This window comes from Tenrec ecaudatus, chromosome 11 (genome assembly GCF_050624435.1).
Source record: "Tenrec ecaudatus isolate mTenEca1 chromosome 11, mTenEca1.hap1, whole genome shotgun sequence".
NCBI lineage: Eukaryota > Metazoa > Chordata > Mammalia > Afrosoricida > Tenrecidae > Tenrec > Tenrec ecaudatus.
In genome coordinates, this window is record NC_134540.1 from 105,571,049 (window position 1) to 105,589,178 (window position 18,130).

An 18,130-nucleotide genomic window follows, 5' to 3' on the forward strand; every position below is an offset into this window, starting at 1 on the left:
ACAAAACAAAGTATTTGAGACAATGTCTTCGCATCTTTGCTTTCAAGGAGCATTCTAGCTGGACGTCCTAGATTTGTTTGTTCTGTTGGCAGTCCATAAGCTGGTCCATATTCTTCACCAGCAACATAATCCAAATGCATTGATTCTTATTCAGTCTTCCTTATCATATGCCCACCAGTCACGTATACACAAAGCAACTGAAACTATCAGGACTTTGGCAGTATAGTATCGGAACCTAGCCTTGAAGTAGGTAGACCTATAAACTGGCTCACTCTGGGAAATGACAAGGCCATAAAGCTCTACACCAGCGGTTCTCAACCTGTGGGTCGCAACCCCTTTGGGGGACCAAACGGCCTTTTCACAGGGGTCGCCAGATTCTTAACAGTAGAAAACTTAAAGGTATGAAGTAGCAATGAAAATGTTATGGTTGGGGGGTCACCACAACACGAGGAACTGTATTAAACAGCTGGGGCATTAGGAAGGTGGAGAACCACTGCTCTACACTCTGACAATTCAAGTTAGATGGCCAGTCACTGACCCAAGAATTATTCTGCTTGTAGAGACCAAGGAAATATTTAGATCTCAAACCTATTTCACTCTGAGGTTATATGGCTTAACTCTGCTCTCCACTCTGGTAAAAATGCCTGCCTTGTCTTTGGTGATTAAGTGCTATCACATGGCCCCTGCCACCACAGGCTCAAACCAACCAACGGCAGCTAGGTGCCCTACTTCATTTAGGGCAGTTCCCACCGGCAAATGTGACTTACAGAAGATAGCCATCACAGCCATGTTTAAGGGCCCTGGGGCCCTTCCCAAGTTTGTGCATCACCATCTAGTAAAGGATGGGCTCATGGATGTTATCAATCCACTCTACATACCAATTTCCCTAAGTCTTTGGATACCTTCTTCTGTGGTATACCAAGGCAGATCGATCTGCCATTTCGACTTGATTTTGTGTAGGCCAAAACTTCATACAGGTTTCAGTGAGCCAACCAAATAAACGAGTAGGTATTTTTCTAACTTCTTGAATTGAAACCAGTGAAAAAAGATCTGTGCTTAGTGGCGCACACCAATAAACTCAGACAGATCCAAATTCATGTTCCTTTCACCACTATTCCACACCCTCAACAGCCATCCCCACATATACCCACCAGGTTTCTAGTGGTATGTATTAGAAAAGTCGAGCAGTGTGTGTGTGTGTGTGTGTGTATGTCTGAAGTGAACTTGTTTGTCACAAGACTCCAAGTCCATTTCAGGTTCACTTTCTTCTTTTTGTCTTTAAGCCCCTCAGACCACTGTTTAGGTTTGAGGGCTAAGGAATCGAGCAGTTCTTTTGGAGTATAGTGTACTTCTTTCTGGGCCATACTTTGTACTTCACCTCTTAGGGTTTGCTGGAACTGGATTATAGTCTGATTATAGGTCTAGACGCTAAAATGTGGAGGGGGGCTGTGGTAACGAGTCCTAGGGGCATTCAACACTGTCTTTCAAGGCATCTGCTACAGGCTCTGTAGCCCATGTGCTGCCCCAGGTGCTAGCTCACACAAAGAGGCTTTAGCATAGCAGGGTTAAGCTCACCAAACTACACTATAAATAAGCAGGAAGCCCAATGAGAATCATAACCTAACTAGTTTGACATATAATGTTAACCATCGTGTGTAACTTATAAAAGGCACTGACATACTTTAAAATGGACAGGTTACAAGATTTACTGTAAAAATCATTGCAGAAAAAATTAGAGTAGTGATGATAGAAGAGAGAATGAAATGAAGGAATGAGTTATTTAAGATCTGGTGCCCTATACCACTAATAAAACCAGGGAGAGTTTTTTGTTTTGTTTTGATCTCCAGTGACTGTGTAAACGTAAATAGCGTTACTTAAAGAGGAGCAGAGCAGGAGGAGAGAGTAGGAAAAGAGAAAAAGTCAGAATTGAGTGCTTCCACATATGAAGAGTTGGTTTGAGTTTTTATTGCTGTAAGATCATAAAGGTCTTTATTAAGCAAAATTATTAAAGCGTGAACCTATTGTTTCTCAAGGTATGCTCCATCAAGGTCTACATACTTTTTTCTTATGGTTTTCCTGGTATCAATACTTCAGTCAGCCAGTCACAGGGAGAAGAGCTGTGCTGCCGTGGCCACAATCCACTTCAGAACGTGTTCTGCTGGTGCTCACTGTAGTTGCTCCCTATTTCCTACTACCTCCCCAGCCACGCCCTAGGTAAAAAGTACTAATCCAGTTACTGACTCTATAGATTTACACATTCTGGATCTCATATACAAAATACAAACAGAAAGAAAGCGAAACAAAGGCACCACCAACGACGACGACGAAGCAAAGAAACCTCAATAAAAAAAAAGCAGAAAGTATTAACAACTGAAACAACTTTAAGATAAGGTATTACATTTTCACCTAACTCCCTCTGCCAGAGTGGACTTTACAGTGGTTTCCGTCTGAGAGCGAGGCTACTCCCACCCCTCGACTGTGGTCAGAGGGGATTGATTCACTGGAGGCTTCATCCCTGTAGGGACCCCGCAAGGGGATTGTGGGCGTCCACTGTCATCCAGAGCCTTCTGCAAACCATGTGTTCACAAGTTAAGCTCTGATGCTGCCCCTCCTGTGGTCTTGGATTTTAAACATGATGAGTTTTTAGACCAGAATTATTAGAAAATGCCTCCAAAAATATTAGAAAAGTAGTATGGCTGAGAAACAGAGAATTAGGAAACAAACTACAACTGCTAGCTGTTGTTGAAGCCGTGGGAGTGGATGTGCTACCCCCAAGAAACCACTCAGAATAAACTTAGGAGTGCAGCTGCAGGCAAACAGAAGCAGGAGAAAGTTGTGTGGTGGGCTGTTTCGTGAAAATGCAGGGGAGTCAAAACCACTTAAAGTACTGCTGAAAGGTCAAATAGGATGAATGAAAATATAAATTAGTTACTAGTGAACCTTCAGAAGAGAAGCTTCAATAGTGAAAGTTAAAAAAAAGCGAAAAGGCATTGGATAAAATTAAACAAACCTTCTTAATGAAAACCCTTAAGGAGATTGGAATAGAAGGGAAATTCCTCAGTATGGTTCAGGGCATGTGTGAAAAACAACAGCAAACGTTACACTTCATGGAGGGAGACTGGGAGTTTTCCCTGGAAATCAGGAATAAGACAATAGTGCCTAGTCTCATCGATTCCATTCACTGTGGAATCAGAAGTCTTAGGCAGAGACATAAGACAAGAAAAATATGACCAAGTGAGAAAAGAAGAAGTAAAATGTGAGAGTGATAGGCTCCTATATATAGAAAACCCACGAGAAAACTTCCAGAGCTAATAGAGCAGTGGTCTCAACCTCCCTCGTGCCGTGGCCCTTGCATACAGTTCATGTGGTGGTGACCCCAACCATAAAACTATGTTCATTGCTACTTCATACCTTTAATTTTGCTACTGTTATGAATCGACCAACCCCTGTGAAAGGGTCGTTCAACCCCAAAGGGGTCATGACCCACAAGTTGAGAGCTGCTGTAATAGAGGAACTTAGCAAAGCTGCAGGGTAAAAGGTCAAATAAAAATAAGCTGAGTTTCAAAACATCAGCAATGAGGAGCCTGAAAGAGAAACTGGGATAACAATACCATTTATGAGAACAAAATACCTAGTAAAACTACCAGACATACAAAGGAGTTATAGAATGAAAACTATAAAACACTGCTGAATGAGATTAAAGAAAATTTACATACACAGAAAGATGTTCCATGGTCACTGATTGGAAGGCTTGATATTGTTAAGATGGCAATACCATCCAAAGATGCAATGCGCGTCCTATTAAAATGCCAACGCCTTTTATACAGAAACAGAAAAGCCAATCCTCAAACTTTTTCTTGTACTTTTGAAATTTTTATGTATATACACACACACATCATTTCATAGTTCAATCACGTCAAGCAAAATTATACAATTGCTGGCATTCTATGATGCTCACCTTCCCAACACAACCGCTGAAGACAAAGTGTGTGCATAAGCGAATGTGGTGAAGAAAGCTGATGGTGCCCGGCTATCAAAAGAGATAGCATCTGGGGTCTTAAAGGCTTGAAGGTAAACAAACGGCCATCTGGCACAGAAGCAATAAAGCCCACATGGAAGAAGCACACCAGCCTGTGTGGCCAAGAGGTGCTGAAGGGATCAGTTATCGGGCACCAAAGAACAAAACAACCATATCAATTTGTGCTCACCTCCCTGATATGATCCCTGAAGACAAACTGGTGCATAAGCAAATGTGGTGAAGAAAGCTGATGGTGCCAGGCTATCAAAAGATATAGCGCCTGGGGTCTTAAAGGCTTGAAGGTAAACAAGTAGCCATCTAGCTCAGAAGCAACAAAGCCCACATGAAGAAGCACACCAGTCTGTGTGATCACAAGGTGTTAAGGGATCAGGTATAAGGCATCATCAGAACAAAAATCTTACCATAGTGAATGAGCGGGGGAGTGCGGAGTGGATACCCAAAACCCATTTGTAGGCCACTGACATCCCCTTACAGAAGGGTCTTGGGGAGGAGATGAAACAGTCAGGGTGCAATGTAGCAATGATCAAAAATACAACTTTCCTCTAGTTCCTAAATGCTTCCTTCCCCCCTCCCACTCCCCCACCCCCACTGTCATGATCCGAATCCTACCTTGCAAGCCTGACTAGACCAGAGGAGGTACACTGGTACAGATGAGAACTGGAAACACAGGGAAGCTAGGACGGGTGATCCCCTCAGGACCATTGGCGTGGCACTGGGAGGGCATAGGGAGGGTGGGTTTGAAAGGGGAAATCTATTTCAAGGACCTGCATTTGACCTCCTCCCTGGGGGACATACAACCAAAAAGTGGGGGAAGGGAGACGTGGGACAGAGTAAGATATGACAAAATGATAATTTATAAATTATCAGGGGCTCATGAGGGAGGGGGGAGTGGGGAGGGAGGGGAAAAAATGAGGACCTGATTCCAGGGGCTTGGGTGGAGAGCAAAAGTTTTGAGAAAGATGAGAACAATGAATGTACAAATGTGATTTTACACAATTGGTGTATGTGTGGATCGAGATGGGTGGTGTATGAGTCCCTAATAAAATGATTTAAAAAAAAAGAAGTGGGGGAAAGTGGGAAGATGCCATTATATTTTAATTCATTTTTTCTACACTCTAAAAATATCCCCTCATATTATACTTAACCTTAAATAATACATTATTTAATAGTATTTTTTTAATATTATATGCCATCTATGTAAAAAAAATAAAGAAAATGTTTTGAAACCAACTGTGGTACTAATTGTACAATACTGTTTTATGTGATTGATGGAATGTTATGATATATGTAAGAGCTCCCAATAAAATATTATAAAAATATTATACAATTGCTACTATAATCAGTTTCCAAATATTCTTTTTCTACATGGATCAGTTGACATCATCTCTTCTTTCCCCCAATCCCCCCCAAAAAAACCTTATTCTACGTGCTGCCTCTATAGGTTCATCAATCCTGGGTTACACACCTCTGAGATACACCCTAATATGAGCAAGCAAAAACCAAACAGAACAATACAAACCAAAGTTTCAGAGGAATGAAAAGATGTCCAAATAGCTGAAGAATGTTGACAGGAAACAATAAAATAGGAGGGGCTCAAACTTCCTGCTATTACTCAGCCAGTAGGAGAAATGAAATCTTGCTACAGGAGGGATGGAGCTTAAAGACGGTACGTGAGTAAACTCAGCCAATCACCAAAGGTCAAATATTGTATAATAAAAGGACAAGAAAATGCAAATGAATAGAGACCAAAGTTTTATTGATGGGTCAGAAGAGATAGAGAAAAGGGGGTTAACAGGGATAGGAAAATCACATTGATTAAGGGTAAGGTTGTACAGTAGACCATTGTGATTACTGTCAATAAATTGTACGACTGTAAAAAGTTGAATTGGCAAAATGTGCATGATCCAAACCAATCTCCCTACCATCACGTCAGTTATGACTCATAGGTACATTCAAACAATGACAACAGAAGGAAAAAGAAAGTAGCTGCTGAGGGTGCTTCTGTCCAAACAATACCTCATGGGAGCCGATTCCTTTACTTGAAGGTTTAGGCTCAGGGTTTCAGGAGACTTCAGTTAAATGGCAGAGTAACATATTCAGTACTTCTGATCTACCTCTTAGCTCATTATATGGAGCCTGGGGTCTTAACAACTTGCAAGAGAACGTGCAAGGCATAATGGGTCGCCATTCGCCTGAAGCCACAGAAAGACAGTCGGGAATAAGAAGAGGACATGGAATGTGTGGCTAATTGCCCACACTGCCATGACACCAGAACTGGATGGTGACCAGCTACCATTATTGAACATTTTATCCCAAGATTCATTCATTCATATTCTCTCTCTCTCTCTCTCTCTCTCTCTCTCTCTCTCTCACACACACACACACACGCACGCACGCACGCACGCACACTTTATCAAAGGGGGAAATGAAGATTGCAATTTTAAATTCTTATGCACACAAGCCATTGGGGGAGAGGGAGATGAACCCTGAAACTATCTCCCTGATATAATCTTTAAACCTTAAATTAAAAATATCCCCTGAAGTCAACTCAAAATTGAACTATGATTTAGCTTAACTAGGAAAAAGTCTGTCTTGAGTATTATACTCTTTAAACAAACTATCTCTATGGGATTTAATTGTCAACAGCAACTTGATAAATGGGAGGCAACTGGCTCCTATTACTGAGGGAGGACCCTTTCAGGAAAGGAGGATAAAACGGTGCATAGCTTCAAGAACATAACCAAGGTCCCTACAAGGCACATTAGATACTTGAACTGGTATATGTTTTGGTGGGCATATTCTCAACAACAGTAAAATAACTAAAATTTACAGAGCGGAAAAGAGCACTCAATAGAAAGTGAAGAATTGTGGAGAATGCATATAAACTTGGCACTGATGGAAAAGAAAAGCAAAACTGTGTGGAAAACACTCCCTGCTGCAGGGCACTCTTCACTGAAAATAAAGAAAGTAGTTTCCTTTCCTCCCCAAGTGTTGATGTTTTGGAATATATATATATATATATATATATTTCAACGCTTATTGATTAAAGTCAATGTTTACTTCAGCAAATATTCCAAGAAGTCTCTATTTAAGAAATCTTCACAATTCTAAAAAAAAAACATACTGTAATATTTAGTAACTTGAGAAGGAAAAGATATTTTCATCCAAGTGAGAGCTTAAGTGAATCATATTTCTGTAACTCAAGTTTGCACCTCTTGCTACAAACATGTATAAATAGATGTAAACAGGTAAATACCTTTCTTCCTTTAGTACAAGTAAAAGTATTTCCATCAACTTCAAAACTGAATCAATTCTTTCTATACCAGTTAATAAAATCTCTCATAAAAAATAAATGAGTATCAATGCCCTTCACCTCTAATACATCAAAATGAGGTCAATGTAAATAAGAATTAAAAGAATAGTAATTTACTCTAATACAAACACACATGACTGACATACACACTTCTAAAGTCCGAATACTAAGAGAACTGGCCTGAATGAGAAATGTTTTTGGAAAAAAATTGATTTAGTCAAAATCAACTTAATGACAGCGGGCTTGGCTGCTCTTCTGAATCAACAGGAAATCACTGCTGACAACTACCATATATAATTGTGTATAAGCCGAGTTTTTCAGCACAAAAAATGTGCTGAAAAACTGGGGTTGGGCTTATACACGGGTCAGTGGTACCCCAGCGAGGTGTAACATCTCAGGAGTGATTGCTGTTCCTCCGCTGTTCATTCAAAGCCCCGCTGACACTGCAGGGCGCTGAATGTTTGTTTACTCACATCTAACCAATCAGAGCCGTCCTATGACATAGATGGCTCCAATTAGCAGAAGCACCCGTCATGATTCACTTACACCGACAGCTGAATTGGTAAGGATGTGTATGTGGCTGTGCTCCGCCTCTCCCCTCTGGTCTCTGTGTTCACATCCTGCATTTCCCACCCTAGGTTTATACTCGAGTCAATCAATTTTTCTGGTTTCCCAGGTAATAATTGGGTACCTCGATTTATATTCGGGTCGGCTTATATTCACGTATATATGGTACACTCTTTTCCACAACAGCAGAACAATCAGTAGAAGTTTCTGAGTCTAATTATACCGATTACTCACTTACTGACTCTCATGATCTGACATTCTATCAAGGTTACATGTCACCTGGGCTGGCTGTGCATCTCGGGTGGTTTGGCAGCTTGGTAATGACATAATCTGGGGTTATGTAGTAATGCGGCAGTCCTCCATTTTGCCGTCTGATGTGGACACCCTCCACTTTTTCATAATGCTTACTTTCGCATAGCTTGGTCTTTGGAACCAAAATGATGTTGGTAAGTAAGGAGTGAGTATAAAACTACAACCCATAGAAGTCAACAAAATCTTCAGGATAATTAAACACAACTTTATCAATCTCTTTGTAAATATTATTCAAAATCATACATTATTAAGACTGTAAGGGTTAATGCTCATGCCAACTATGATTTGTTCATTTCCATTAAGGGCAGCTAGCTATAGCATTATAAAAAAATTAACACTACAAATATGGACACTTATTTACTTTTAAAAGAGTTCTAAAGTGAATTAAATCAACATTACACAATTAACCAGTAGTTCTCAAAAAAATCTTTAAAATTATACGACTGTAGTACACAAAATGTTAGATGATAAGTATTTATATTTTATACTATCTCATCTCCCAAATCTAATACTAGATTCTTAATTCTGAAATTATTTAAGGCAATCTATATGTATGGTAACTGCTCCTAAATCTAGTTATTTCATGTAACATGTTTATTTTGTTTTGCTTTTCTCCTGAGAATCACAACACAATAGGAAAGCACAAACATTCTGAATTACGTTGACATTTACAGGTTAACTACAAAGTGAGAACCTATGTACTGATTTCTTTTTTTTTCACTCTTTGGTGCATCAGTTTAACCTCAAATTTTTTTGTTACCTAAACTGATGAGATTTTGTATTTTTGTGTTTAATTCACAAAAGTACGAAGACCATAATTCCCTAACATAACACACAAATTGATTCTCTCTTTAAGACCTCCTTAGTAAGTTCAATGAAACATTATCTAAAATATGAAATTAGAATCAGAAAGAAAAATTTTAAAGTAAAATTGATTCTGTAACAAAAACATAATGAGAATACAAGCAAAGACTGACTCATTTTTACACAAACTCAATTTTACTAAACCTAAAAGTTTAAAATACTGTTTTATTGCTCCCTGCGTAAGGACACCTGAGAGGAGCTGTTAGTGGTTCTCAATGACGCCAAGCTGTAAGAGCTACTTACAATCCAGAAGGCAGATCAGTGGCTGCGGTGATCCCAAGGGAGCGCTGCATGGCTTCCACGAGGAGGAAGTCAAACAAGGCTGACAAAACCCAGGAGCCCAGCAAGAAGGACTAAAAGATAAAACAGCAGAACATTACACAGATGGCACTTCAAAAAGTAAACTAACCTTCTTATTTGTCGGAACCAGCTCAGGTATATTTTTTTAAAAGAGAAAAAATAAAGGATTGCTTTTAATTAAAATAAAGCTTTTCACAATGGGGTAGTGAAACATACGGCTCAAATACATTGACTTCTGTAATGTCTAAGTATGCTGAAGAAATGAAGAGCACCGTTATTTTTAGCAAGTAGCATACAACCCAGCAAGCAAAATAAGTGACTGATATTTCATTAAAATCAGTCCTGAATAAAAAACATTTTATTACCCACTCACACCCAAAATTGTAGTTATAACTGTTATTGTTTTACTATGACAAAGATTTAAATATTTTCATTTTTCTTTGGTTAATATCCATGCTCCAACTCAGATATAGGATTATATAATGTAAAAGAATCAAATAACAATAGAAGAATTAACAAAATAAATCTACTTTAAGGAAAAAAGAAAACCAAAGTAGTTCTTTTCATATAACCCCTACAGCAAAGGCAACACACACGAAAACTTACTGCAAATTTCCTGCTGCCATATCTTCTTTCAAATATCCTGAAATTATAAATAAGCAGGCTACTGCAGAAAGTGTCTTTCAAGTCAAGGCAGATTATTCTTCCACATATCAACCTCCAAATCTAGATAGGGGGTTAAAAAGAACAATAAATAAAAACTTTTAAAAGGTGTTTAGGTTTCTTCCTTAGCACATCTTCTTTATACTATCTATTTTGGGTTTGAATTTTAAGCAAAATATGGCTGTACATACAAAAGGAAAATTACATTTATGTTTTCCCTAAAAATTTCATGCAACTCTCTCATATGAAAGTCTTTTCTACACAGCACAAAGGGTACTTTAAAATCTTTTGCTTATTATAGAAATACAATGTATTTTCACTAAGATAATATAAAATTTCCTGCAAAACATTTTAGGTCTATATTTTAGGTCTACATAAGATAAACATCTTAATTATATACATGAGCTGGAATAAAAAGCTGTGAAATGGTCGAAATGGTCATTTTTATGCAATTGGATAAAACAAAGCTGTAACTAAAAAAAAAAAATTGAGTATAAGCCCCAAAAAGAAAATTACACCTCTCTGAGCTTACATGCTAATGACCACCTTTCCAAACTCACTGGCATTTTCAATGTTGACTCATAGTGACCCTTTAGGACATGCTAAACCTGCTCCTGTAGATTTCCGAGACTATGACTCTTTATGGGAGTAGAAAGCCCCATCTTCTCCCATGGAGTAGCTGGTGGTTTTGAACTGCCGACCTTTAAGTTAGTAGCCCATTGTGTAAGCACTACACCACCTAGGCTCCTAATTATCATCTTTAATTCATAGCATCCATGAGGACAATTTATCGTGCCTCTTATGAAATGTGAAGCTTCAAAAATTTGGGGGAAAATTCCATTATCTTTTCATTTCATTTTCCACAATTTTTTTGAAGCCTCTTGTATTACTAGGCTTGAAATAGTTTAATAAATTTACTTTTAATTTATTTAAATAAACTTTTGGTGACAACCAGTAATGGGCATACAAAGAATTAGCCACTGAAAGGCTAAATTTGAATCTTCCTAAATAGTTTCCAAATTTTTAAAGACAAACTCAATATTTACAAAATATTTTGATTTATTTTCCCCTGACAATAACCTGTAAGATGGGTAAATATATATGTGTGTGTGTGTGTGTGTGTGTGTGTGTGTGTCTGTAAATCCTATCTTTAGAGGAACATGGAAAGTATTTTAATTATTTAAGTTCATACAGCCCATACTTTTATCAAGAGAAATAGCAAAAGTACAAGTAAAAAAAATGTGACTATACCAACTGTCATAAATTTCACATCTTTACTACTCCAAGCAAAATACCAGTTGGCGTCTTTGTCATCAGCGTATCCAAGGTTCAGAATGGCTACTACCTTTCATGTTATCTGTCAATCTAGCCAAAATGGAGGTGGCTGCCTGCAAGTGCCTGTGGAAGCTGGATCAGGGTTCAACAGTAGTGACTGTCATGAACACACAACACAACTAAACGAGACAGTACTCATGGGAGTGCTTTGTAAACCACAGAGCACTTTACAAACATAAGATGAAATGATTGTCATCTTCGCAGAACAGCACACTGAGAAGTAATGAAAGACAGGTCTACCTCCTCTATCACTACATGTCATTTTCAAACTACAGTAGTCAAACGTGGCAAAATCTGGGGAATTATAGAAGTTAAGAGTCCAAAGATTATAAAAAAATTAAAAATTGGGTTTATGAATCAACTTGTTAGTTTTATTTCCCCAGTTAATGTAAAACTAATATAATATAATATAAATTATATTTTATAATTATGCTCAAGGACAAACTTGAAACATGATTTTCAAACAACCATTATGGAGGAAGACCACAATGGCAGCTTAGACAAACTAGGCCAGAAGTTCTCAACCAGTGGGTTGCGACCCCTTTGGGAGTCAAATGACCCTTTCACAGGGGTCGCCTAAGACCATTGGAAAACACATCTTTCTGATGGTCTTAGGAACCGAGACACAGCTCCTCTCTCCGTCTCCAAGTAGGAGATGCACGCAGATACGCCCACATAAAGACTGTTAGCCATGCTACGCCGTGCTTCAAGACAAAATTTCATTTATGTGTAATGAGAAATAAATATTTCACAATATATAATTATTGCTTTATATCCTGCCTATCGGATATTTACATGCCAATTCATAAAAGTAGCAAAGTTACAATTATTAAGTAGCAACACAAGTAATGTTATGGTTGGGGTCAGCACAACAGGAGGAACTGTATGAAAGGGTCACGGCATTAGGAAGGTGGAGAACCACTGCTCTAGACCATCCCTCTATACCACAGACCCAAAGAACTCAGTGATTCAGATGCAAATGACAACCCAGGAATCCTGAAAATCAAAAAGAACAATAAAGAACTGCATCAACCCAATTGTACTTTACAAATCCGGCTGGACGGGAGGATGTAAACTGGTACAGATAGGAACTGGAAACACAGGGAATCCAGGATAGATGGAACCCCTCAGGACCAGTGGTGGGAGTGGCGATACCAGGAGGGTGGAGGGAAGGTGAGGGAGAAAGGGGGAACAGGTTACAAGGATCTACATATACGTCGGATAGTATAAGATATGACAAAATAACAATAATTTATAAATTATCAAGGGTTCATGGGGGAAAGGATAATGGGGACGGAAGGGGGAAAATGAGCTGATAGCAAGGGCTCAAGTAGAAAACAAATGTTTTGAGAATGATAATGGGAAACAAATGTACAAAAGTGCTTGACACAATGGATGGATGTATGGATTGTTGTAAGAGTTGTACTAGCCCCCAATAAAATGATTTTTTTTTAAAAAGACGGAAAAACCAGCCTTTGTACCACTGCCTCCTCATGGCCCAAGGACGACTCAAGAGGACGGTTTATTTTCTGTGTATTCATAAAGATCAGATGAAAGGGTCATCATTTTCTAATGTGACTGTTTTACCAGTTTCTCTTTCTGTGTCCTGCTGTGGGGGAAACTGCATTAATAAACTATGTTTCAAAAATAAATAAATAACTGGATCAAACACCAAGTGGAAGAAGAAACTGAAAAAAGTCAATGAATAAGAAGTGATCTGTTAAAGAAAAAAAAGAAAAGAAATGACCTGGAGTCAGGTGTTAGGTAGGGAGAAATAAGGACCAGGGGGTTGTCCCTCTCCATGCCAGCCTTACAGTCTACTGGGCATGCGCCAATTCAAACCCGTGCCAGGTGGGTGGTACACCAAGGCGGTCCAAACTAGGCCCAAGTGGGCTTAATTCAGCCAATGGGGTCAACCAATGCCTTCAACCACACCTCCTAGCCAGAGGCCTCAACTACCCTGACCGCAAGGCCCCCAGGCCTTCTTCCCCTTTGGTTCCTGTCTTGTGCCTGCTCTGCAGAGACATGGTCTCTCTGGCCTCACGTTGCCAAGTGTGGGTGTGCAGTCCCATGAGGTTGCCTGTGTTCAGTGACTGTAAAACCTGAAACTTCCACCATCCTTTACAAAAACTCACTTGGGTCACAAACCAGGCTTCGGCGTCTAGACATAACCATGGAGAGGCAAGGTGAGCAGAACATGGTTTGGCTGTAAGGAAGTTAAATACAGGGAGGAAGGCGAGAGCTCCAGGGATCCTGGGACCCACAAAGCAAGAAGGGAGCCGGGACCTCAGAACCAATACCCTTACCATCAGAGTGTAGTACACACTAAGTATCAGATCCAGTCGCTATTGGCAAGAGCTCCCCTATCTAAGCTGACTCCCGGCCTCCTGCACCCCATCTCTCACTTTATAGGACCAAGATTCATCTGCTGGCTGCAGTCAATAAGAAGTGCCTTGGCACGCACATCCGGTGACAGAGCAGCACACACTCTGTCCCCTCCCCTCCGATAGCCAGGGGTGGAAAGCCCCTTACTCTTACTGCCCACCCAGGCTATCACCTGTAATGCTATCACCCCCTTAGCCTCACCCCTGTCCTATCCACCCCTGCACACTCAGTGAGAACACTCCTGTGCCCACACCCACCCATCGACCACCCCCACCCCTACCCCTCTGCTGACAGAGAGTGGCGTCCACTCACCCACCTACCACTCTCTTGAACCAGCACCACACCCAAAGTCACTGCCATTGTGTCCATTCCAACTTATCATAGTGGCCCTATAGGACACGGTAGAATTCCTCCTGCGAGTTTTCAAGACCCTCACTCTGCGGCAGTAGAACGCTTTATCTCTTTCCCATGGTGCAGCTCGTGATTTCACACTCTGGACCTTGTATTTAGCAGCCAAAATTATAACCACTATGCCAGTGAGGGTCCTCAGCTAACGCACTCCCGAGAGCCTGCTCTCCAACCAACAACAACCAGAACTGTCTTGTTAATTAAAATGGATTTCTTACCAATTTAGGGGCTCTGTGTGACTAGCAGTCATGGCAGAAAAGTTAGTGAAAACAAAATAACGGCCCCTCCCCCTTCCCCTTCTCAGATGCCAATGAAGCCAGCTCACCTGGAAGTCGTTTTTAACAGCCTGCAGGTCATACAGGAAGAACTTCTGACAGTGTGGCAGGAGAAGGGCCAGTAAAAGGGACAGGGCACTGGGAACCAGTAGAAGACTCTTAGACAGAGGTGCCTTATCTGGAGAGAGAAAAAGGAAAACATTTTGGTATGACTGGGACTTAAAAAGGCTGAAAACCAAGGGAATACAATACACCTCTTTTGGAAGAAATTGAAGGCAAAATCCAGAAGCTCTGAAATGTAGTTCTTATTAAACTTTATTTTCAAAGCATCTACCTGCAAAGGTCCATGACCAGCGTACCCTGGGAAACCAATGCAAGGAGGTGTGGGTGTATGCTATCAAGTCAAACTGTTAGTTCGGAGAATGGCCAGGGCTCAGACACATGCATAAACATATTTATTAAATGAACATTTAAAAAGCTGAAAATGCAGTGGTCGGCTGGGATATTCCACCAGGAAGGCACTTGCAGCCTGAGGCATTCCCACTTTGAGATTGAGAGCCTGAGATGACTTTGATGACAACCCTACTCCTTGTGCCCCTTGATCTTGTCATTTACAGGTACCTATGGAGAGACGTTCTCACATACTTTGGACAGGTCATCAGGAGGGGCCAGTCCTTGGAAAAGGACATCATGCTGTGTCTAAGAGAGAGCCAGGGAAAAAGAGGAAGGCCCTTGGTGAGATGGGTCACCATCTCTGAATGATGAGCTCGAATAGAGGCCTGATTGTGAGGATGGAGCTGGGCCGGGCAGTGTCACTGTGGTAAATAGGGGGTCACTATGCATAGAAAGCAAGTCAACAGCTCCTAACAACAACAATATGATGTAAATACACTGTCCAAGGACATTTTGAAAAACCTAAGTTTGGTCTTTTGGTGACACTTCCGTTGTGTGCCTTTGGACACATTTCCTGATCTCTCTGAGAATCACTGCCTCCTCTGATCCTGTCAACAAAAGTTCACAGGGGTACTGTGAGAATGAAACAACAGACATGTTCAGCTAGAGTGCCCATCCAATAGTGGGTGCTGAGAGCATAATGAGCACAGGTCTATGAAACCACTCCTTGAAAATAAGCGCTCTAGATCACACTCAGACTCCCCATCCTCAAGTCAATTCTGACCCGCAGGGCTCCTATAGGCCCGCAGAACTGACCCTTTGGGGTTCCATGGAGTTAGTGGTGGGTTCAAACCACTGACATTTTGTCATCCACTACTACACCAGGGCTCCTACTACTCTCTATAGAAATAATCGTATAACCCCTGGGTGATACCAACAGTCAATGTGCGAAGCTGCTAACCAGAAGATGGAAGTTTAAATCGAACCAGAGGCACTTCAGCAATCTGCTGCCCAAAACAATCAGCCACTGAAGACCCTATAAAGTGCATTCTAATCTGTCCACCCAGGACCACAGTAAGTGGACTCATTCATCAGTAGCCGGTTTGGTAGGGACTACCCACAGTTCATAAACACGCCAGTGTTCAGACCCACGTGGTACAGGAGGTTTGGTTATAAAATAGCAGAAATACAACCTCGTCGAAAAACACTGCCTCCTTCTTTATATCATTGTTTTCCCCGCTCTTTCATTATAAAAACGTCTCCATTTTAAGGAAAAGCATGGTTTTCATTTCAGTTAATAATCCTCGCCTGAGTCAATAATGACAAGCACTGTGGTTTACAAATGTGAATTTTCTAATTCTGGCATTACTTCTGTATTTATTAGCATTTTTCATATAAAGAAATTATATTGTTCTTTCTCAGTTCAGTATCGCTGTGTTGACAGAATTTTAATGAGTCAGTGTATCATAGTTACATCTATACAATTACAGATAGCTTCTTTCTTTAATGTTCAAATTGTCCCATTAGCCTGGATCTCCATGTTTCCACAGCCTGGTCCTCCTGCCTGTATAACATTGCCTCCCACTGTTCTCATGTATAAATCCTTTGCTGTAATCAAACTGGCCATCTCATAACCTCCTAGATATCTTTTTTTGGCACGTTTTTGGGGAGTGGGGTGTGTGTGATTTGTTTTCTGTTTATTCCACTTTATGCTTTTGGGGGGTTAACTTCCGGGGCTTAACACCCCCCCCCATGAAGGCTTGCAAAAAATAATGAAGGCACAGGGAATCTCGGATGGATGAACCCCTCAGGACCAGCGGTGAGCATGGCGACACTGGGAGGGAAGGGGGTGCAGAAAGGGAGAACAGATCTCGGGGATCTCCTCTCTGGGGGATGGGCAACAGGAAGGTGGGTGAGGGGAGACGCCGGGCAGTGTACAAGAAGATAAAATGATAATTTATAAACTCCTAAGGGTTCATGAGTGGACCGCACAAACATCATCAGTGTCCACAAACCTGACACCAGAACTATATGGTGCCCAGCTAACCACGGCCAACTCCTTTGAAAAGGGTCACATTAAAGGGCCCTGATTAGAGTGTGTGACAAAAGAGAAACAAAACCAAAACAATGCAGAGAACAGGTTCACTGGTCAGATACTTAGTCACCCTTCCTTCAGGTCTGGAACCGAACTCACCTGTGTTACAGTAATCAACTACTTAAGACAGAAAGGGCAGCATGTACCGAACATCAGAAGTTAGGAAAGAGGAATGGAAATAGGAAGCAAAGGGAGAAAGTAGGATAAGTGAGAGGATATTGAAGGGATTGAAATAGATGAGTTGAAACAAAATGTGTATGAATTGCTGAATGTAAACCTATGATCTGCTCTGTAAACCTTCACCTAATTCACAATAAAGTTAAAAGAAAAAAAATTGATTCTTACCAGTGCATTTACTCCCTTATCTAACCCTTATGCAGCCTTCAAATTATAGCTCAATTTTCACTTCACTTTTGGCCTAAGGCTCTTACTCCCATCTGCAGCTTTGTTTGCATACAATACTTTACATAGAACTCGGTATATGTGTGGTCTGCCCACATATATTAAAGATTCCTAAAGAGCAGGTACATGCCCTTAATCTTCTATCTATAGATCAGAAAGTCTAGCACCTTGCTCATAAGAAATGTTCAGATAATCAATAGTAAGATTGCAGAAAAGTAGTCATGATTGTCCAAGGTACTCTTTAATCTTGCAGTCAAAAGAAATCCCCTGTGGGTAAGTTTATCAGTTACAGTTGATGTTGTGGTTATTGCTTAAGTACATAAAAATAGTCCAATTGTTTCCTCTCTGGTAAGGTTTCGCAAACATCTGAATTAGAACCACATGAGCTTCTCTTCGTGGCCAGGATACACTCAAGACTTTACGGACTCTAAAAGCTCACAGTGCTAGCAAAGATTTCCCACTGCTTAGGACCTCAAAAGTAGTAAAAGCTAGCACGAGGGCTCTGAGCTGGGCCCTTTTAAATTCCATCTTGAGGAATTTAAGTCTCAGCTTGTCTCATTTACAAAACGGGGATGTTAAAAGCCACCTCCAGGTATTGTGAGAAATAAAGAATGTTGAGCAAGAGGAAAGCTGCTGTTACCACCACCACCACCACCACCACACTCCTGGAGAGTACTCAAAACTCAAACTCCTGAGTCGATTCTGACTCCTGGCTACCTTACAGGACAGGGTACAACTGCCTCCGTGGGTTTCAGGGACTGTAATTATCGATGGGAGTA

At 40.6% G+C, this 18,130-nt stretch overlaps 1 protein-coding gene across 1 annotated transcript in view; it reads right to left on the reverse strand.

Moving 5' to 3' along the window:
- The window catches only part of UBAC2 (UBA domain containing 2), a 208,263-nt gene that overhangs the window by 162,102 nt on the left and 28,031 nt on the right, over positions 1 to 18,130 (reverse strand). The window contains exons 2-4 of the mRNA XM_075563460.1: positions 14,512 to 14,639; positions 10,002 to 10,121; positions 9,339 to 9,448 (exon numbers count right to left, since the gene is read on the reverse strand). Coding sequence (XP_075419575.1) covers positions 9,339 to 9,448; positions 10,002 to 10,121; positions 14,512 to 14,639 — 358 coding nt within the window. The remainder of the gene's footprint in view (positions 1 to 9,338; positions 9,449 to 10,001; positions 10,122 to 14,511; positions 14,640 to 18,130) is intronic.